We start from the raw sequence: 22,865 nt of genomic DNA on the forward strand, positions 1-22,865 counted from the left end.
ACTAAGTGGTTATATTTTAATTTTGGAAGATATAGCATAATCTTCATCTGATTCCCGAAGGTTTAGTGGGGACTAGCTTGTTAATGATTTTTGATTCTAGCTGTCTCAAATGTAATTCACAATTGTCAATTTGTGATGTTGTGTAGTTTCCACCACTCAGTAGGAACGGAGCGTTTGTGGATGACATAAACTTAGGATCAATCAATCAATCATAGACATTTATAGAGCGCTCTACTTACCCGGAGGGTCTCAAGGCGCTAGGGGGGGGGGTGCTGCTACTGCCCGAACAGCCAGGTCTTGAGCTTCTTCCTGAAGGCGAGGTGGTCTTGGGTCAGGCGCAGGTCGGTCGGGAGGGAGTTCCAGGTCTTGGCAGCCAGGTAGGAGAAGGACCTTCCTCCTGTTGTCGTTCTTCGGATGCGGGGGACGGCGGCGAGGGCGTGACTGGCTGATCGGAGGTGTCGTTTGGGAGCGTAGAAGTTGATGCGGTTGTTGAGGTAGCTCGGGCCTTGATCGTGTAGGGCTTTGTGTGCGTGGGTGAGGAGACGGAAGGTGATTCTCTTGTTGACCGGGAGCCAGTGCAGGTCTCTTAGGTGTCCGGAGATGTGGCTGTGTCGTGGGATGTCGAGGATGAGTCTGGCTGAGGCGTTCTGGATCGTTTGGAGTCTCTTCTGGAGCTTGGCGGTGGTTCCGGCGTAGAGGGCGTTGCCGTAGTCCAGTCGGCTGGTGACGAGGGCCTGGGTGACAGTCTTCCTGGTCTCGGTGGGGATCCACCGGAAGATTTTCCGTAGCATGCGCAGGATGTTGAAGCACGACGAGGAGACTGCGTTGACTTGCTTGGTCATGGAGAGGGAGGAGTCCAGGATGAAGCCCAGGTTGCGTGCGTGGTCTGTCGGTTTGGGTGCAGTTCCCAGGGCGGGGGGCCACCAGGAGTCGTCCCAGGCGGAGGGGGAGGATCCCAGGATGAGGACTTCCGTCTTGTCCGAGTTCAGCTTCAGGCGGCTGGTCGACATCCACTCGGCTACTTCTTTCATTCCTTCGTGGAGGTTGGCTCTGGCGGCGGCGGGGTCGTTGGTAAGGGAGAGGATCAGCTGGGTATCGTCGGCGTAGGAGATGATGTTCAGGTTGTGTTGGCGTGCGATGGCCGCGAGGGGGCTCATGTAGACGTTGAAGAGGGTTGGGCTCAGCGAGGATCCTTGGGGTACGCCGCAGATGACTTCGGTGGCCTTTGATTTGTACGGAGGTAGGCGGACTCTCTGGGTTCTTCCGTCGAGGAAGGAGATGATCCATTCCAGTGCCTTCTCCTGGATTCCGACGTTGTAGAGGCGCTGCACTAGGGTGCGGTGGCAGACGGTGTCGAAGGCCGCGGAGAGGTCTAGGAGGATGAGGGCCGCTGTTTCTCCGTTATCCATCAGGGTTCGGATGTCATCGGTGGCAGCGATGAGGGCGGTCTCGGTGCTGTGGTTGGCTCGGAAGCCAGACTGTGAGGGGTCGAGGGATCCGTTCGTCTCGAGGAAGGCGGCCAGTTGCTTGTTGACGGTCTTCTCGATGACTTTGGCTGGAAACGGGAGGAGCGAGATGGGGCGGTAATTCTTCAGTTCGGTGGAGTCCGCTGTTGGTTTCTTGAGTAGAGCGCTGAGTTTGGCGTGCTTCCAGCTCTCAGGGAAGGTGGCGGTGTCGAATGAGGTGTTGATGATGTCCCGCAGGTGGGGTGCGATGACAGCGTCGGCCTTGTTGAAGACGTGGTGAGGGCAAGGGTCGGTCGGAGATCCGGAGTGGATGGAGTTCATCGTGCGGACGGTGTCTTCGGTGCTGATAGGAGTCCAGGCGCGGAGGGTGGTGGTGGGGGGCGGTGGTTCGGTTGAGTCGGGCGTGGCGTTCGTCGGTTGGGTGTTGAAGCTGTTGTGTATGTCCGCGATCTTGTTGTGGAAGTAGGAGGCGAGGGAGTTGCAGAGTTCTTGCGATGGGGTGATGTCGTTGTTTCCGGCGTTGGGGTTGGAGAGCTCTTTCACGATGTTGAAGAGTTCCTTGCAGTTGTGTGCGTTGTTGTCCAGTCGGTCCTTGAATGCAGTTTTCTTGGTGTCGCGGATCAGCTGGTGGTGCTTCCGGGTGGCAAGCTTGAGGGTGGTCATGTTGTCCGGTGTTGGCTCCCTTCTCCAGGCTTTCTCGAGGGCTCGGCAGTTCTTCTTGGAGCTCTTGAGTTCGTCGGTGAACCATGGGGCCTTCTTGCTGCCGGGTCTGCTGGGCGGGGTCTTCAGTGGGGCGAGTACGTCCGCGCAGTTGCTGATCCACTTCGTGAGGTTGTCGGCGGCCTGGCTGGGGTTCGCTGAGCTGGCGGGAGGGTGCTGGCTCAGGGAAGCGGCGAGCTGGTCGGCTGTGATCTTGCTCCAGCTTCTTCGGGCAACCTGTTGCTGGTGGTGGTGGGTCGTCGTTCTTCTGAAGGTGAAGTGGACGCAGCTGTGGTCCGTCCAGTGGAGTCCAGTGGCGTGGCTGAAGGTGATGTCTTTGCTGGATGAGAAGACGGCGTCAAGTGTGTGTCCGGCGAGGTGGGTGGGGGTGGTCACCAGCTGCTTGAGTCCGAGGTTGGCGAGGTTGTCCAGCAGGGTGGTGGTGTTGCGGTCGTTGTTGTTCTCCAGGTGGAAGTTGATGTCCCCCAGGAGGATGTAGTCAGCGGAGGGGAGGGCATGCGGGCTGACGAAGTCGGCGATGTCCTCGCTGAATCGTGTGCGTGGTCCAGGGGGTCGGTAGATCAGGGTGAGGGTGGTCTTCGGGTCGGTGTGGATCTGGAAGTGTAGGTGTTCGGCGGTGGTCAGGATGTCGTCTGTGCTGGTCGTGATGCGGATGGTGTCCCTGTGGATGATGGCGATGCCTCCTCCTATCTGTTTGGCAGTGCGGTCCCTCCGGGTGATCTTGTAGCCCTCTGGGATGGCGATGGCGATATCGGGCGCTGAAGAGGCGTTCATCCAGGTCTCTGTGAGGAAGGCAACGTCAGGTGCTGTGGTGTCGATGAGGTTCCAGAGTTCGATGGCGTGTCTGTGGACTGAGCGGGTGTTGAGCAGGATGCACTTCAGGTGGTTGGTGCTGGTGTTCGTCTTGGCGGGTGCTGGTGCGAGGCAGGTCCGGATGCAGGTGAACTTGCAGGACTGGCAGATGAAGGGTCCGTGGGTGCGTCTCGGGGTGGCACGGTAGCATCCCGGGGCTCGTCCGTCGTTGAGTGCGATGAGGGTGGCGGCGTCGTACGTCCGGCGGGTGGGCTGGGGTCTGCGGAGGCCAGGGGTCCTGGCGCTGGGCGCGGGCCAGGCGCGGACGGGCGCAGACGAGCTTACCTTTGGCGCACCTTCGGCGCTCAATCGGTGCTCCCGCTGCGCGCGTCCGCTGCGCGCGTCCGCTGCGCAGTCGCTGAGGGGGCGTCATAAGAAGGGATCCGGGAGGGCGGGTCAGGCGGGAGGCGGGGAGCGCGTGGGCCTATCGGTAGGCGGGGGGGCGGGGTCGCGTCAAAAACCGGCGCGAAATCCAGGCGGCCGGCCCTGCGGCGGCTGGGGCGCCGGGCTGGATCGGCGATCAGGCGGGCGGCCCTGCGGCGGCTGGGGCGCCGGGATGGATCGGCAGCAGGCAGGCAGGCAGCAGGTAAGTGGCAGGCAGCAGGCGGGGAGCGAGGGGGCAACCAGGCCGAGGGCACAGTGGTTGCTGCAAGTCTGGGGTCGGGGTCCCCTTAAGAAGGGATCCGGGAGGGCGAGTCAGGCGGGAGGCGGGGAGCGCGTGGGCCTATCGGTAGGCGGGGGGGCGGGGTCGCGTCAAAAACCGGCGCGAAATCCAGGCGGCCGGCCCTGCGGCGGCTGGGGCGCCGGGCTGGATCGGCGATCAGGCGGGCGGCCCTGCGGCGGCTGGGGCGCCGGGATGGATCGGCAGCAGGCAGGCAGGCAGCAGGTAAGTGGCAGGCAGCAGGCGGGGAGCGAGGGGGCAACCAGGCCGAGGGCACAGTGGTGCCAGAATGATTCCATATACCCCGTCACATATGTTGTTCCTTGGACCAGCTAGAACGTAGTGCCACTGTTAGCCCCCCTAATCTAGACCAGAAGCGAACAGTTCTGGTAACCACTAAACATGACCACTCTATTCCCTCAGGAACCATGGTGACCGACTTCAAACTTTCGCTCAGTCACTCGTGCTCTCTTCCGCTCAGAGAACTATACAAAGAATACACAGAGAGGCATTTTCAATATTTATTGAACCAGAGTGATTCTTGTATAAAATATGTGAGCTGCGATGATTAATAGACAGAAGCATATAAAAGTTACAAAGAGTGTCATCACAGAAAAGAAAACAAAGAGTTCCACCATCGTTTTGAGACAGGTTATATATGCATACATATAAGAGATTGTAACAAAAGAGCATATCCCTACGATGCTAACCCTAACTTATATGTCTAGGATGTGAATGGATGGTTTGCCAAGAAAACCCCAGTCTGGATGATCTAACCCCTTTTCCTGGTGGGTAAGAGTGTACAACCCCGTCTTGGTCACGAACTGGACACCCCTCACGGAGATGTCAGTCAGCTGCTAGGCGAAAGCGTCCGCATGCAGGGACCCCTTGAGATCAGCAGAAGTATCTCCTCTGATAATGTTAGGAAGGCTATATATACAAAATGGCCCCCTTGGCTCGGACAAAGATAATTATTGGGCAACCATTGTTTGTGTTCTACAGATAGCTGTGTCGCCATATGGATGTAATAATAAAACACATTTGTATTAGGCACGTGAGAGGCCTTGCATTGAATGCTAAGGCAGTGTGATAGGATTCTCACAAAGTGGTCTGTCTTAGCAAAGTTGACGTTTCTGTAAAACCAATTCAAGCGTCACAAATGCAAAACGAGTGTCAAATGTTAATGTGGCAAAGAGCAGGCAACTTTCAGATAAAGGATTCGGGTTTATGTAAGAATTATACTTTTTCCTACCGGGCCTAACTCGGGCACATGACACCTTTTCCTCATACGTATGTCGGTAAAAAGCTACTAAAAGCAAGGCACTCACACAGCAGCAAAAGAAAATGCTAAAAATTGTGTATAGTAAAATTGCTTAAAATCTAGGCACTCGTGCTATTTGGAGGCCAAAAGCACAAAGAAAGCCAAACATATATAAAATACAAAAGCACTTAAAATGAAGGCAATTTAAAAAACAAAATTTGGAAGTAAAAACAGGCTGAATAAAAGTTCCCACCACATGGAAAGTCAGATGTTTACATGTTCCGAGTAGTAGACGCAACATTGCTGTTCCCAGCATCCACAGACCACGTTCCCAGAGGCAAACCCTGAAGTAAATTAATAGAGCAAATATGTTCCCATCCAGTCCCCACAGCAGCCGCTGAGGGACGAAACACAGCCATTAGATGTTCCATTGAAACAGAGCTCAGTTCCAAACCACTAGGTGTGGAGGCAACCCAGGAACGCTCATAGAACGTGGCCAAGAGCAGAGGTCAATCAATCAATCAGGGTCTCAAGGTGCTGGGGGGGGGTCTGTCTTCTCCGAGTTGAGTTTCAGACAGCTGCTGCTTATCCAAGCTGTGACGTCCTTCATTCCTTCTTGGAAGCTGAGTCTGGTGGTTTTGGGGTCCTTTGTGATGGAGAGGATGAGCTGGGTGTCGGCGTAGGATAAAATCCTGAGTCCATGCTGTCTGACGGTGGCGGCGAGAGGGACTATGTAGATGTTGAAGAGCGTGGGACTGAGCAATGATCCTTGTGGTACACCGCAGTTGATCTCTGGGTTTGGAGAGGAAAGGCGAGAGTTTGATCCTTTGGGTTCTGCTTGAGAAGAAGGAGCAGAGCCAGTTGAAGGTGGTTCCCTGGATTCCGGCGAGGTGGAGTGTGGTTGCGAGGGTGCGGTGGGAGACGGTGTCAAAGGCCGCGGAGATGTCGAGCAGGATGAGGGCTGCGGTGTGGCCTTGGTCGAGGAGTGTGCGGATGTCGTCTGTGGCAGCGATGAGGCCCGTTTCTGTGCTGTGGTTGCTGCGGAATACGGATTGGGAGGAGTCGAGGATGGCGTTCTCTTCAGTGAAGTTTGTCAACTGGGCGTTGACGATCTTCTCAGTGACTTTGGCTGCAAAGGGAAGTAGAGAGATGGGTCGGTAGTTCTTCAGGTCTGTCGGGTTTGCAGAGGGTTTCTTGAGGAGAGGCTTGACTTCTGCGTTTCCAGTCATCTGGGAAGGTGCCAGACTCGAAGGTGGCATTGATAGTGCTACGTAGGTGGGGTGCACAGGCGGCGGCTCTGTGGAAGAAGTGCGGAGGGCAGGGGTCCGTGGGGGCTCCTGAGTGAGTGCCCTTCATGGTCGTGGTGGTGTCTTCGGTGGTGGCCGGGGTCCAGGCTGTGATGGTAGGCTGGCTGTCGTAGCTGGAGGGAAGGGTGGTTTCTGAAGTATGCTCGCTGAAGTTGTTGTAGAGGGCTTTGATTTTCCGATGGAAGTAGGAGCTGACCTTGTTGCAGAGTTCTTGGGAGGGAGTGACATCTGTGACTTCACTGTGAGGCTTGGTGAATTGTTGGATGATGTTGAAAAGTTCCTTAGAGATGCTGGAGTTTGTGAGGATTTTGTTCCTGATGAAGGTCTTGCTCCAGTTCCTTCGTGGAGGGCGAGCGGTGGGTTTGGGAGCAGTGGCGATGTTGAAAGAGAAGTGTACGCAGTGGTGGTCCATCCAGAGGTATTGGCAGGGGACAGCTGCACAGATGTGGAAATACCCAAAACATTGTTTGGTAGATTCCCGACACATTTATTTTTAATCATGTCTGGCTGACCATTGAATAAAATTTTGTATGGTACAGTTTTTAGACATTTTTAATTCACATTCTTTTCACACTATTGCCACGAAAAACCAGCTCCGCAGTATTCTGGCGTTGTAGCACACCAGGGAGGCATTTGGCTTCTCCTGGTGGGCCCGATGATGAAGCATGTCACCACCCAGGGTGGTGATTGAGGGCTTCCTAAAGAAATCCCTAATGATTTCCAATGTGAATCAATTAGGTCATTTCCTCCTTCTCTGCTATTGTGCTTGAAACATTTGCCTCTCACGACACTCTTCTGTTGTTTGACATATACTGACCCGGGGGACTGAGAGTGTCCCTTTTCCTTCCCTCGCTCTCAAATTGTTGTTATTATCCTTTAATGGGTCCACCAGCACATGTATGATCCAAGGTTCAACCAACTGCGATCCCAAGCACAGGTTCAGGGCTTATTCATAAGCGCACAAGAGGCAGCGGAACACAGGCTGGTCACAATTAAGCCATACAGGCCGGATGCTGTCTGCAGATTCCTGCTAATTTAAGAGTAGTATAATCACTATTGTGTAATGCTTTAAAATGTGCAGCTACAGGGTATTTATCATGACTTCTAATTGTACTAATTTGTTCAGTTAATCTAACTCTTATATGTCACGTAGTACTGCCCACATAAAGCAATTTGCACAGGAATTGGAGTATATAAATTACAAATATTGTTGTGGAGTTAATATAGGATTGTATACTAAATGTCTTGTTATGAGACTTAGTCATGGTATTGTATTTATGAAGGATAAACACACACACAAAACAATCACCTTGTTCCCCATATTCTGTAATAATATAGGATTGTTTCTGGGGGGCCATAAATAAGCTGTTAGTTAATCTTTCCCTTAGTTTCCTTCCTCTCATATATGTAATACTTGCTTCCATGGTTTACAGTATTTTTAATATAGGATCTGTCAACATTATCTTTCAATGTTTCCCTAAAATACTATGCATTTTGTAGCTTTTGGTTACAGTTTGACATCAGGAATCTGATTTCCCTCTCCTGTTCTTTTACTAAAACAATTATTATACTTTTCTTCAGTAGTTCTTGTCCGTCCCTAAAATAGATAGCCCTTGTTCTAGCTTTATTCAAAACCCTACTTGAGTACCCTCTTCTAGCAAAAGCAAACAGTCATGTCATCAGCAACCTCTCGATATTCAGTATCTGATGTGCAATTACACTTTGTATGCAGAAATTCCCCAGAGGTTATTGCTTTAATCATGCTTCTTGGGTGACAGCTGAAGGCTTCTAACACAGTTAGATGAAGTCTCCTTTTAGAAGAATGACATATGTGAACTATTGTTTTTTACCCTTATCTTAAGGTCAAGCGTTTCTACATAATTGTAAAAAAAATCCACATTTAGCATAAATAAATTCTTCTCTAGTAACATAGTTAGTAAACCTTTTCTGTGTCCTAAATGAGAAGCTGGTAAACCTGAAAGAGAATACTACAGTGCATGTAAACTGTATGTTTTATAGAAGTATCACTGGAAGAGACATCTAAGGTAATGATTATACAATCATTTTTTTTAATTGGAAGTCCTTCAAATGTTCATGAAAATCCCAGTGTTCCTAGCATGTGATGCCAAAGATGTCACATAGAATAAGAAATGTGTCAAGATACACCGAGATATAATTATTGAATTTCCTAGAGGTGAGGTTAATGATTTATTGGTCCTAGGCAAAAAAGAAAGGACTGGTGCTGTAGAATGCTCCTTAAATAAACATTTACCTTCCGTCTTTGTGTCACTAATACCTAATTCAGTACAGGTTTTTGTAAGGATAACTAGTTTCTTCTGAAGCATTCTAGTCCGGTGTCTGTGCAATCTAATATAGTTATTTTTGTCATTTAATTGTCTATAAGCTGCAGAAAATATTGCTTTCTATCAATAACAACAAAATCTCCTCCTTTATCTGAGGCCTTATTAAATTGAACTTCACCATCTCAGGGCTTTATATGCAGATCTCGTTGATTCTCTGAGAAAGTTTAGCAACACTCATCCCAAGCTAATTTCTCAAATGCTGATATTAAGGAATCATACTTGAATTTCAAAATTGAAATTCGGTTTAAATCCAATTTGAATAGAAGACTGAGCAAACTCGCAAGCTTCAGGATTTAACACTTAGATATCAACGTTATCTTCCATGTCTGCATTGGTGTCTAGATGATGCAAAGCATCTAATACATCAAACTTCTTGAAATGCAAATAACTAATTACTACAGTATCTCTTTCTGTAAAATTGATCCTAGGTGTCATGTATAATATTTAATTGGACTCAATTTGTGTGTAAATTGAAGCAGAGCCAGTTTGAAGATAGACCAGTTTAAGATTAGAAGTTGGGTAAAAGGACAAGCCCTTTAATAACACATTCTGTTCTAGTTCAATTAATTAATTAATTTATTTATTTAGTTTATATAGCGCAAACAGCTACCCAACAAAGGGTTTCCCGGCGCTTGTGATTCAGTAAAGTGAGTTTGGACAGCTGACTTAGATGTTGAACAGCCAGGTTTTTATGGCTTTCCTAAAACTGGTGTAGTTAGCCTCTGAACGCAGAACTTGTGGCATGGAGTTCCACAGGGAGGGGCCAAGATAGGCAAAGGATCTGCCTCCCATGCGTGACAATCTTATTTTAGGCACAGCAAATTTATTCGCTGTTGCAGATCTCAGCGTTCTGGGTGGGTGGTAACGTTGCACCAGATTTAGCAGATATTTAGGAGCTTTGTTTGCTGAGATTTTATGCATGAAGCATAATGATTTGAACTTAATTCTGCTCTCAATTTTTAACCAGTGTAATTCTCGTATGAGTTTGGTGGTGGGTGCATGAATAGGGATTTTACCTAACAGTCTTGCAGCAGCATTCTGCACAGTTTGTAGTTTACGGACTGTGGCTTTGTTGGCCCCTAAGTATAATACATTGGCATAATCCAATCGAGATGTTATAAGGGCGTTGATGACAGTTCTTTTAGTGTGAGCTGGTAGCATCCAGCATATTTTCTTTAGCCACTTCAAGATGACAAAACAGGTGGCTGATGTTTTTATGGCCTGCTGGTGCATACTAAGAGTGTCATCAACCACAAAGCCAAGGTTACGAGCCTGGTTAGTTGGAATAGGAGGAGAGCCCATTTCTGGGGGCCAGTGTTGGGGTCCCCAGAGTTCTTTATTTTTTCCTAGGATTATGAGTTCAGTTTTTTCACTGTTTAATTTTAAGAGGTTATTTTTCATCCATCCAGCAATTTTTGTAAGCCCTGTTCTCAAAATAGAAGGATCATTATTGTCTGTTGGTGGAAGGGAAAAGAGAAGCTGAGAATCATCAGCATATGAAAACATTATCAATCCAGAGTCTTTAGCAATTTGTGCAAGAGGGCTCATATATAAATTAAAAAGTAATGGGCTTAAAATTGAGCCCTGAGGGACGCCATGTTTAAAAGTATAGGTATCAGAGTCCGAAGAGTTTGAAAAAATTTGAAAAGTTCTATTTTCAAGTAGGGATGTGATCCAATTTAAAGCAGGGCCACAGATACCCATTAGACAAAGGGTTTTTATTAGTACCGCATGTGATACAGTGTCAAATGCGGCACTGAGGTCTAAAAGCACCAGTGCCACTGTTTCACCCTTGTCTATCATTTGACGAATATTTTCAGTGACACCTAGGAGAGTGGTTTCTGTAGAAAAACCTGCTCGAAAGCCAGATTGATAGGGAGGTAACAGGTCATGTGTCGTTATATAATGTGAGAGACAGCGGTGGACGTGTTTCTCTAGAATTTTGGCAAAAATAGGCAGGAGAGATATTGGTCGGAAGTTTGCGGGTACCTTCGGGTCAGCATTAGCTTTTTTTAGAAGGGGATGGATCATGGCATGCTTCCACTCCTGTGGAACACATTCTTCTAGCAAGGATTTATTTAGAAGGTCTGTGATGGTAGATAAGGCTTTCCTGCTAAGTAGTTTTAAGATTGAGCAGGGTAGAGGGTCTTTTGGCGAACCTGATTTAATGGTGTTTAGAAGTTCGATGACAGTGTCAACGTTGAGTGTAGGCCAAGCACTCAAAGAAGGGGAGGTGGTAGTATCATAGGGGATGGCGGTATTGGTCTCTTCACTGTCTGATCTATTAACATCACTACTCTCATGGTGATTTTCCTCATAATTGTCCTGATTAGGTTGGATGGCTTGATAGATTCTATCAACTTTGTCGACAAAGAAAGCGGCAAGTTTATTGCATTGAGTTTTATTTAGATCAGGAGGGGAAGGTGAGGTGTTAGAGCCAGCTAGCTCTTTGACTGTTTTGAAGAGTGTTTTAGCTTGATTTAAAGCTGCAGTAATTTTTAAGCAGACAAAGTTGGCTTTTGCTTTGCTGCACAGCTTTTGATATTGATTTAGTTGATTTTTGTATTCATTTTTAGCTTCCGAGGAGTAGGACTTTCTCCATTGACGTTCAGCGTTCTTACATTTGTTTTTTTCATGTTTTAAAGAGTCATTGAACCACGGAGCGGGAGGACGTTGATAAATGCCTTTTAACTTAGTCTGAGGGAGACAGGAGTCGATGGCTGTTAGGAGCCATGATTGAACAGAGATGGATAGATTTTGTACTCCGGAGATGGTACATGGTATTGTATCTTCTAGCAGGGTATTAAGAATGTTAATATCTAGCTTTTTCCATTTTCTCACCATGACGGGCATCGCCATAGGAGGGATATTAGTTGTAGGCGTTTGAAAGGAAAATTTGATGGGAAAATGGTCGGACCAGGGAATAGGTAAAGCTGGGAAGGTGTTTAAATTCAAAATATTAGAAAAGATTGGGTCAAGTAGATGACCAACAGTATGGGTAGGGCCAGAATTTTTGAGAATCAAATTGAGGGATAAGAAGTCATCGATAAGTTCCGTAGCTTTAGAGCAATGTTCATTGTCCAGGTGAAGATTCAGATCACCAATCACTGTAAAATTGGTAGTATTCATAATGAACGGGCCTAGAAGTTCTGAAATATTATTTAGCCAGTTTGAAGCAGCACCAGGTGGACGATATATGAGTGCGCCGGAAAAGGTAAAGTTGGGTGAGAGTATGATTTTGAAAGTGGCGCCTTCACACCCTGGACATGGGAGATTTGTAAACTCACAGGTATATACTTCTTTAAAAATAACAGCTATGCCTCCTCCAGTTTTTTTAATTCTGTCAAGGCGTATAATTGCGTATGAGTCAGGGAGGGCCATGGCCACATCTGGTCCGGAGCTTGCATGAAGCCAGGTTTCAGTGATGAACAATGCATTAGGGGCTTCATCCAGTAGAAAATTAAAAATTTCTGTTTTATGTCTTGGCAGAGAGCGACAGTTCAGACTAAAGAAGGTAAATACTTTAGAGTTAGATGTCGCACATGTAGCATTGGTTTGGGTCTCAAGCCTTTTGATTTTAGTGGCATTTGTTGTCAGTGAACAGCCGTGACAGATGTTATGGTGTCTGTATAAGTCTAATAGGCAGCAGTCCGGTAGTCTAAGTGTTCTTAACGCTAAGAGTTGTTCTGAGCTATATTTTATATAAGGAGTGATAGTAGAGGCACTAATTGTCTGGTTACTGTCACCTACCGGTAAAGTCGGTTGGGGAGTAGGTGTCATGGCCGCTGGGCGCGTCCGAGGCGCGGACGGGCGCAGACGGGCTGACTCAGGCGTGACTCCGGCGCTGGTGCAGGCGCGTCCACATTTCGCGTCCGCTATCGCGGAGAATGTACGTTTCCTTATGTAGTGGTGGCTAGAGCGCTGTTAGGCTCACGCCCCTACCCAAGATGTCCGCCGTATTTTTCACAGCTTACAGGTGAGAGATCGGTATTCAGCCCGAAAATCGGCTGTCACCGAGTAAATGCAGGCTCACGCTCTATTTTGTGCTAATATTAGGCTAGTGCAAGTGAGGTAGGTAAATTAAAATAATCCGATTTTAAAATGCTCGTTTTCAGCAATCAATCTCAGTAAAATGTGCAGTCCAACTACCTCCCGGCTATTTCGCCTCAAGAGGGGTCCAAAGTTTACAATATGCAAGGAATCTCGCGTTCTTTGCCTTGGGGCTCCTTATGTAGTGGTGGCTAGAGCGCTGTTAGGCTCACGCCCCTACCCAAGATGTCCGCCGTATTTTTCACAGCTTACAGGTGAGAGATCGGTATTCAGCCCGAAAATCGGCTGTCACCGAGTAAATGCAGGCTCACGCTCTATTTTGTGCTAATATTAGGCTAGTGCAAGTGAGGTAGGTAAATTAAAATAATCCGATTTTAAAATGCTCGTTTTCAGCAATCAATCTCAGTAAAATGTGCAGTCCAACTACCTCCCGGCTATTTCGCCTCAAGAGGGGTCCAAAGTTTACAATATGCAAGGAATCTCGCGTTCTTTGCCTTGGGGCTCCTTATGTAGTGGTGGCTAGAGCGCTGTTAGGCTCACGCCCCTACCCAAGATGTCCGCCGTATTTTTCACAGCTTACAGGTGAGAGATCGGTATTCAGCCTGAAAATCGGCTGTCACCGAGTAAATGCAGGCTCACGCTCTATTTTGTGCTAATATTAGGCTAGTGCAAGTGAGGTAGGTAAATTAAAATAATCCGATTTTAAAATGCTCGTTTTCAGCAATCAATCTCAGTAAAATGTGCAGTCCAACTACCTCCCGGCTATTTCGCCTCAAGAGGGGTCCAAAGTTTACAATATGCAAGGAATCTCGCGTTCTTTGCCTTGGGGCTCCTTATGTAGTGGTGGCTAGAGCGCTGTTAGGCTCACGCCCCTACCCAAGATGTCCGCCGTATTTTTCACAGCTTACAGGTGAGAGATCGGTATTCAGCCCGAAAATCGGCTGTCACCGAGTAAATGCAGGCTCACGCTCTATTTTGTGCTAATATTAGGCTAGTGCAAGTGAGGTAGGTAAATTAAAATAATCCGATTTTAAAATGCTCGTTTTCAGCAATCAATCTCAGTAAAATGTGCAGTCCAACTACCTCCCGGCTATTTCGCCTCAAGAGGGGTCCAAAGTTTACAATATGCAAGGAATCTCGCGTTCTTTGCCTTGGGGCTCCTTATGTAGTGGTGGCTAGAGCGCTGTTAGGCTCACGCCCCTACCCAAGATGTCCGCCGTATTTTTCACAGCTTACAGGTGAGAGATCGGTATTCAGCCCGAAAATCGGCTGTCACCGAGTAAATGCAGGCTCACGCTCTATTTTGTGCTAATATTAGGCTAGTGCAAGTGAGGTAGGTAAATTAAAATAATCCGATTTTAAAATGCTCGTTTTCAGCAATCAATCTCAGTAAAATGTGCAGTCCAACTACCTCCCGGCTATTTCGCCTCAAGAGGGGTCCAAAGTTTACAATATGCAAGGAATCATTTCAATGCAATTAAAGGTCTAGTTGATAAGTTAACACTGGTCAACTCATTATTAGACTTGCTATTTGTTATTTATGTGTTGTTGTTTCTCTTTGGATATCTCCTTTCTTGAGATTATTCATTTTCGGCGATGTTGTATTTTGCTTTTTCTATATTTATCTCAGACCACCTTATGCTACTGTTTTTTTCTTCCAGCCTGGAGATAGTCACACAGACTTATTGGTATTAAATATGATATTATATTCAGTGAATATGCAGACATGGTTTATGCCGTACTGTTTGTATATACACTCGTTATTCACAAAGGTATATACTCAACCTACTGCATAAGGGTTAAGTCCAGTTAAGTTCCAGTTGTTTTCGTCTATCAAGTGATTGTAGATGGAATCTACATTGCAACCAGCATTGTTTTTCCAAGTCATTTAAACTGTACTGTGGTAACTACATGGAACTGAGTTTCTCACTACTGTAATACATTTGAGAAAGTGGGTCTGTTTATTGAAGCCCCATTTATTTGTCAGGGCACAAATATAAATTACACAGTGATGGGTGCTGTGTAATTATGGTTCAGCCACACTTTCCATTGAAAATGCTTTTTTTAATTTACCTATTCATTTTGACTCTGTGGAAGGATTTGGACCAAATTTGGAAGTTGCTTGAAGTAGTCAGCTAATGTTTTCATGCCGGTCTGTGCAGAGAAGAAAATGTATGGGGAATTTAAAAAGATGTGTTTTTACCCATTGTAGCTCGCATAGGAAGTTTTTGCTCCCGCCTACAGCCCAAACTGCTAAACGGATTGACACCAAATATGGCATGAAAGTTGAACGTAATCAGATATTGTGATTTTGTTGGTTTGTTGTTAATCTTTTCAGACTTTTTGGAGATTTAAGTGTTTATAAAATTTGCTAATTGGGCTTTAAGAGTTAGAAATATTTGTATATCTGTGCGTTTTGGGATTTGTGAGTCCTTAGTTAATCCAAAATAAAAAAGGAATCAGATTGGACAAGTGAATCTTTTCTCCCTTCGTCCTTTTGGCTTCTCGGTTACAGAGCTTGTACAGCTGAACCAAAGGATGTGATTGGCTACCGCAAGAGAAATTTCTCCTACTGTAGCTATTTCAGGACACTGCACATTGTCCCTGCTTCCTGATTTTTTTTAAAAGGCAATATAAGGGGATAGAGTGAGCAAACCCTGACCCCCTGGCCATAATCTGAAGACCTTAAAAGCCCTTCCTCTTGAGTTAAGTTAAAAAAAAGACTATTTCATTTATTAAAATGAGACCTTATCCTCTGTAACTTTACAGGATCCATGTATCCCCGGCACTGAAATTGGCAGCCATTGTCCAAAGTACCATGACGGGTATTGTGGAACCCAGTCAGTATTTAAGGTGTCTGGAACTGCGAATCCCTAAAAGGTACTGCAATCCAGAACAGCCTTTCTGTTTAGGTACAGCAAACTCATAGCATACTTCTCCGACACATGCATTGCTTGTCAGGGATAAGGAATCCCTGGGTTTGTGGTACTGGGATATGACACTGGCCTTGGATTAACAGTTCTAAAATAAAAAATAAAAAAGGTGGTCCAAAAGCCAAGCTCCATGAGTCCACTCCTCCTGCAACGGCCTGATGGTAGGGTATGGCCACAGGCCAAGCTCCCCATCAATTCCCCCTGCACACGGTCTTAGGCAGTGAGCAGCGGGAGTTAACTGCTTGGTCTGATTGTGTGCAGTTAGATTAGGGCTAAACATGGCTGAAGGCCAGACCTGCAGCTAACCCCCATTATGCACTGCTAAAAAGTGTGTGCAGTGGTGTTTGGCTGTTCACAGGTTGGATGGAAGGTCTGGTAGCATACAGCCGTGAACAGTAAAGGTTTGGAATTTAAGTGCATAACACTGAACAAAGTTAAAAACTGAGTTTTGTTTCTGACTCAAACATACAAAACCCAATGAAATTCACCAGTTGTGGTTACCAATGTACATGACATGCCTTAATCTGCGCCACTGACACAGATCAGTGTACGCTTGCTGCCTTTTTATCCAAGACAAATGAGTTCTAATCCAAGCTGTAATACTTCAATATATCTTACATTCACAAACATGGGCTGTGCAGGTTATCCGTTGTTCTGTGTGCTGTGGTGAGCCTATGGAAATGAGCTCTGACAACCACATTTCTTTCTGTCAGCAATTCACGGGATGGGAGTACACAAACAGTAAAAGGATAAGCTCAGTTGACTAAGATCTCTATTATAAGTTGATCAGATTTACCAGTTGTGGGAACAGCGAACCCAATTTTACCGTCCACGAAAGCCAGTTAATTCGCCTCATGAAAGGGCTGCATTGCTGCTAAGGCTGATTCCCAGGCTTTCACCCGATCATCAGACAAGAAAAGGGGGAGCTTCTAGTGCTCCTCCTTCCAGCCATCCTTCTTCCGTCTTGTTTTTGTGCCAGCCTTTGTTCTTCAGAATTATCCCTTTCTGCACTAAGCTACACAGTAATTCTTGTGACCTCCAGATGGCCCATTTGGCCCTCATTTCTGATTTGTTGGGGGCTGAAAAGAGAAGTTTCTCTCCTGTTATCCTAACCATAGAATCCTTTGTATCCTCAAAAGGCCTTGTCTTGCCTTAATGATTTATCCTTTGTTTCACGCCTTGCCAATATGGACATTCAGGTAGAATGATGATGGGCCAATTTAGAACTGATCCCTCTGGACAAACCATGTTAAAAATTATTTTTGGATAAACCGCTAGAACCTCTGTTATGGTGTACATGAACCGTTTATCTACCACTCAAAAGAAGAAAATCCTTCTGGTTAAAAAACAAAAGTAATTTGGCGTGTTGCACACTGAAGGCACAGTAAACAAAAATGAAAGTGTATAGCACCATTAGGAGTGGACTGCCTTCACTTTAATCGGTGATGGAGGGGGCGGGGGTGCATAACTCTGCCCACCTGAGTACTGATCTGTGTGGGAGAGGTACAGCTAGAAAGAGGACAATGTCCCCATTACAGCTTATCTCTCCCAAGTGGGAGGGCAGAAATCCATCTGGACACCAGAGATCATTCTTTTTCAAAGGTGATGACGTGCAGCCCGCCCTGCAATCGGGCCATGCCCCACCCTAGAATCAGTCCATGCCATCCCCACCCCCTTGCATTTGGCCATGTCCCCCCTAAAATAGGTGCAACAATCTTTCTGTCTCCCCGCCAGTTGGACATAATGGCTGCTAGACATCAGGAAAAATTGTAAAAAAAAGAAGGGTGGCGGTAGTCCGCCCAGGCATTGAGCCATGCCCCACCCCAGAACTGGCCCATCAGTCTTTCTACCATCCTTGCTTGAACTGCGGCGGAAAACTCACAGGACGCCTGGGATATTTTTATTTTTGTATTTTTTTAAAGGAAGTGTAAGCCGCACACCGTGGCACCGGGCCACGCTCCCACCGCAGAATCAGTGTAACATGCTTTGTGCCCACCCCAGGTGGGGGTAGATTCGTGGGGCTTACCCCCAATCTGTCTTCTCCCCAGTTGGGAAGAACTAAGAAATAAAATATGTTGGTGGGGGCAGCCCGCCCAAACAATTAGCCTGACTCACTACCCCTAAAGGGCACGTCAGTGTTTCTGTCCCACCCCATGAGGGCCGATTGGTTGTTTATTCGCAATCTGCTCCCTTTAGGGCAGGGTAGGGGTAGAAATCTCACTAAACACCAGGGATACTTTTTGGGGGGAAAACAAAAGTGTGGTGGGATGGTCTGCCCTTGCCAAGGCCTAGTAGGGTGGCCTGCCCTGGCATCAGGCCTTACCTCCACCTCTAAGCGCCCAACAATCTTTCTGTTCGCCTAGAGCATCTCCCACCCAATGGCAAGCAAGAGGAAATTTGGTTTCTTCAAGGCATAATTTTGACATGTGGGCCTGCTTAGAGGGAGTTCAAATCCAATCTCCTCTCAGCTGCCATGGTAAAATGCTCTGGGTCAAGAAGCAACCAAGGAGCTCCATGAACCCAGGGAATTTCTGGAGCCTACTGACTCAGACAAATCCAGGGTGGTGTGTCTTACATAGATGCCACTACAATTTCTGTGAGGGAAAGTTCTGGAATCTGTGGGGATCCACAAAATTCCTACCACCCTGTATTCTCACACTTCTCCCAAAGAAATCGTAGCTCCACTTGTTTTCGTGGGTCTACGTCTACCATATACGACAAGAATGGAGGAAAACTATTACCATGTGAATTCAAATTGATGTTTGTGTGGACCATTGTTTGGTCAGTTTCCAACAGGCATGATTTCAATTTTAGGATTCAATTTTTACTACTTTTCTTCATCCACCATCTGATGGCGTCAAGAGCTTGAGGAAGACAGGAATTAGATGTTACTCTCTAGTTCCTTATATAGTTCCTTATATAAAACTTTGTTTTCATCTGCATATAAACAGAAACTCCACCTGACGTTTTGCAGAAGACATGCAAGAGGGCCCAATCTGACATTGATCAAGCCAGCTTTGATGTTTACTACCAGAAGCTAGATTTAATGAGTTTGATAGCAATTTGATGAAAAGAGTTCTTTACAGCCATAATGAATTTAGCATCCAGAGGATGGAAGAAGAAAGAGCAGCTAAACACTCGCCACTGCAGCAATTATGTAATTGAATTCCAGCACAATAGCTAGCCCACAAACAACACAGATGGGCGTGTCGGAGCTGTACCCACTATAAAAACAGCTGACGAAGACTAGCATTATTGAAGATCAGCAGTATTTCTTTCCATGCTATGCTTCAGCCTGAATTCAAATTTGTGTTTCTTTTGTGGCTTGCATTGGTCGCTATATTTATTAGTTGAGTCTGAGCTGGTGTTTCACTTGTCTTGGTAAGGAAATGACTGCAATAGGTCTTACTCTGCTGGCATTTCTGGGGTTTTAGGGTGTTTTGGGTGGAAGGCCTCATTACATAAACTTCTTCTGCTGTATTGTTGCAGCTTCTCCCTTGCTTTGAACATTGATCACCTGTGTGTCCTGCACTGGTTACCTGTGATCTTGGGGAATACATTCAAAACTCTGCAAGGTTGGCTTTATGGCAGTCTTTACAGGTGTATCTGAGGAGCAGTAGCTTAATGCTAAGTTCATCTGTGGATAAGTGCCTCGTTAAACCAAATTAAACCAAACATTTTTCATTCAGCCCTGGTAGGGTATGCATTCTCATTTATGGCATCAGCCTGTTGAAACTCGCTCTCATTGACCATAAAACTGCTATCCTGTTTTGAAAAAACCCCGGTTATTTTGCACCAAGTCCTACCTCGCTAACAATCAGCAACAATATTAATTCCAGAATGTGCCTTTATTTGATAATATCTGCGTAGGTTTTGGGACCTACTGTGAAATCATTCACCAAATGACCCATTTAAATGCCCTACACTGCACTCACTTATCGAAGTCCACTGCGGGAGATATATCTTCTCCTTGGCCATTGCAATGCGAGTATCTTGGCCTCCTAACTCATTTTATTATCAAGTACACATTTTTACTAATTGAGTCGTAGATGATACTTTAAGAATACATTCATAATAATGATGATGTTCAATGTTTGGAAAACTTGGTACCAGTAGAGTGATACCTTTAGGAAACTGGTATGGTAACGTATATTCCATTTAACCTCTTGTGCTTAATTAATAGAAAGTGGGTAGGCTTTGGCGCAGTCCTCGTCAAAGTGTTGGCTTGCATGGGTGGGCTCCCTTTGGTCATTGGCTTGAGACATTGTCTATCAGATATTGGAGTTGCCCAGAGAGTATTCTAGTCTCCCTATTCTGTTGTTTGTTTAGGTTTATCCTTCCACCGCCTAGAAAGTGCTCTCATTGGAATGCATTATATCAATTATTTAATAATTGAAAAGTACACTCCTTCATCAAAGGTCTTGTCACATCCAATACATTATCTATTACGTGCTTTATATATTTAAAAAAATATTTTTGTTATTTTTGTCACAGCAAGATACATTGGTTCACTAAACAGCAAACCAAATACATTGCTGGGGACGCCAATTTAACTTTCCTCTAATAGTCTTAACCCCTTCCACGCTGATGACGAGCTGGGCTCGTCATGGCGTAGCCTCCTCGCACGCTGATGACGAGCCCAGCTCGTCACGTAAAGTGCGCTTTGAAAAATCTCAGCGTACGAGCGGAATTCCGCCCGCACGCATGCGGTTAATTAGAGTACGAATCTTTGGCGTCCCAGCAACCATATTCAGATGCTGGGCTGTTGTTGAAATACAAATTCAGTGTGTCCGCAGCTTTTCCGGGGCCATGCTCTGAGTAATAACAGAAAATGCATGCCAGACCTTCGGGGTTTACCAAAGCTTGTTTTAGTGGTTTCTCTATTTTTTGTTGTATTGCTTAGGACTAACGCATCTTCACCTTCCCTTTGCAGTGACACCTATGGATGACCTGTGGGCGGTAGGTTCTTCAGGGTATCTGTTGCAACGCCTTACGAAAACCTTCAGCCATTCGCAGAGTGCTCAGAAGAACAGCGACCAATCGCTTTTTGTCCACCCCGATGATTTTGAAGATGAATGGGAAGTCATATGAAATGATGTCCACCTTTGAGGTTTCTTCTACAAGCAGTGCGAAATGTCTGTGGGAGCCTTGTTGTGATGTCCACTATTTGCTGCTTTTAAAACACTGACGTCAGGCAACTAATGTTAATTTTTTAATCACATAAGAGAACTGTTCATGTAACTTAGACTTTGAGGAAGTCAGCTCAACATATTAACGATGCAACACTTGTGCAGTGAATAGTCTTTATAAATAGTGAGCACGAATGTTTCACAACAGCATGCCTTCACGTGTCTGTCGAGTACATCGACCAAAGCTGCTATCATGTAATGATGCCTGCATCAGATTACTGTACAAATCTCTTCATTTCAATACCCACCTTTGCATTTCAGCTGCATTCCAGTACGTATCACTTCTTTTTCACTGCATCTCTTCACTGCATCTCTTCATTTCACTACATATCTCTTTGTTTCATAATGTTTGTTTACAGCACACGAAGCATAAGTTTTTTGCACATGGAAACAGTCCATCAAACCCTGGTTTCATTCGAGTTAACAATACATTGCCACATAAAGGTGCATGTTTCCGCGTCACTACAGTCGCATTATGAAATTATATTATTACTAATCAACATGCAAAAAATGGTGAGTTTGTGGGTTCTGGAGATCCGTGTCTTAAACAAATGCGGCATGTTTGTCTCGATCGTTTACAACGTGGTTTGTTTCCCAACATATATACATTATTTACGTCCTCGTTTGACCCAAAAGGCTGCGTTGAAGACAAGGCCTCGTTCATTAGTAACCTTAACACGGTACAATTCGTTGATGAATAGCTTGCCGTTTTCTGAACAGATTCCTGCATAATGTGAACTGTCGGTGTATAACGCGTCACTAAATACAAAATGTCAACAGGTGGACGAGAGAGAAACTCACAAGTCAGAGGAAGTAGCAACGAGAAGTTAAGAAAGGCCGCTAACCACAATGTGAACCTTGTAGAGCTTTTATGCCCCTGTGAGCAAAAGTTGTTGTAGAAAGGTTACAGAACTTAAACACTATTGTATAATCGTGGCCTCTGGACTGTGCCTTCAGGGGATACATCCAGTGGGGTTTCACACAGTTTACTGTAGCCATAAATAGACCCCTCAAGCGGTTTCTGCTTTCAGGAACACCCTTGGGCCTGTAGCCTTCTGGAAGGGGTGCCTGTACTGAGAGGAGTGTAGTGTTGCTGCGAGGAGTAATTTAAGAACGGTTAAAGAAAGGGCGTGTGACTGAGTGGACGGTTGCTAGCTGGTTTAACCGTCTCAGTCCAGAAGCAGATTTAGCGCCATTTTGTATTGACACTTTATATTTTTGAGTCACACGGAAAATGACCCTGAATTTCGGAGCTGCCAAGTTTAAGGAGAGAAAATGAGTGACATTGTTGGTCCAAATGAAGGACGTGCGCAGCTGTCCACTGAACTGCGTAGGGCCGAAAACATTTCAAAGAGAGAGGGACATCTCAGTGCACTACAGGAAATGGTATTGGGAGACCGGGTTTACACGAGCTGAGTGACACTTGGCTGTGCTGCGATTATTAGATGTGCTTTGGGATGTTGTAACACATCTTGCTTTCTTCGTGCAGTACTGTAAAACTCCGTGTTCATTTTTCCAAGTTTTTTAGTGCAATATAATATGTCCTTTTTTAGTTGGTGGCAAATTATTAAAACCGTTTTTAACTTCCCTTGTTTGTACTATTTATTAGAACAGCTTTTTCTCAGATTTTTTTGTTATGAAAAATGTGCAATAAATTAAACATTAATACATTTGCCTGTGCTTGTTTTCTTTTAGTTGTGGTGTTCTTTAAAACTACACAACATTTGAATAATGGTTAAAAGGAGAATGTAAGCTTTCTCGAAGGTACTACTCTACTGTCCAATTGTTACATAGTCTGGCTCATCAGATTATGGTGTCCTTAAAGTTCATCGATAGCCGTCAATCAGTTTATACCCCCATGCCTATAAGACCCCCGCTAGTAGCTAGGAAGGTAAAGTGAACATCTATTATTGAGTCCCTCAGAAAATCAATCTCTCGGCTACATCTTCCGAGTGAAATTGGTTCATATAATCGGTATTCTGTCCAAATACCCCTTTGTTCCTGCTCAGGATGCAAACGTGTTGTGTACCGCTCTTCACAATCCGTTTACTCAGATTAACTCT

At 45.8% G+C, this 22,865-nt stretch overlaps 1 protein-coding gene across 4 annotated transcripts in view; it reads left to right on the forward strand.

The window, feature by feature from the left end:
• Positions 1-22,472, forward strand: part of TECPR2 (tectonin beta-propeller repeat containing 2) — a 512,189-nt gene extending 489,717 nt beyond the window's left edge. For all 4 annotated transcript variants that reach the window (XM_078660212.1, XM_078660215.1, XM_078660213.1 and 1 more), the window contains one exon: positions 20,547-22,472. In XM_078660212.1, coding sequence (XP_078516338.1) covers positions 20,547-20,704 — 158 coding nt within the window. In that variant the 3' untranslated portion in view covers positions 20,705-22,472. The remainder of the gene's footprint in view (positions 1-20,546) is intronic.
• The last annotated feature ends 393 nt before the right edge of the window (positions 22,473-22,865 follow it).

Source organism: Lissotriton helveticus, chromosome 9 (genome assembly GCF_964261635.1).
Source record: "Lissotriton helveticus chromosome 9, aLisHel1.1, whole genome shotgun sequence".
Classification (NCBI taxonomy): domain Eukaryota; kingdom Metazoa; phylum Chordata; class Amphibia; order Caudata; family Salamandridae; genus Lissotriton; species Lissotriton helveticus.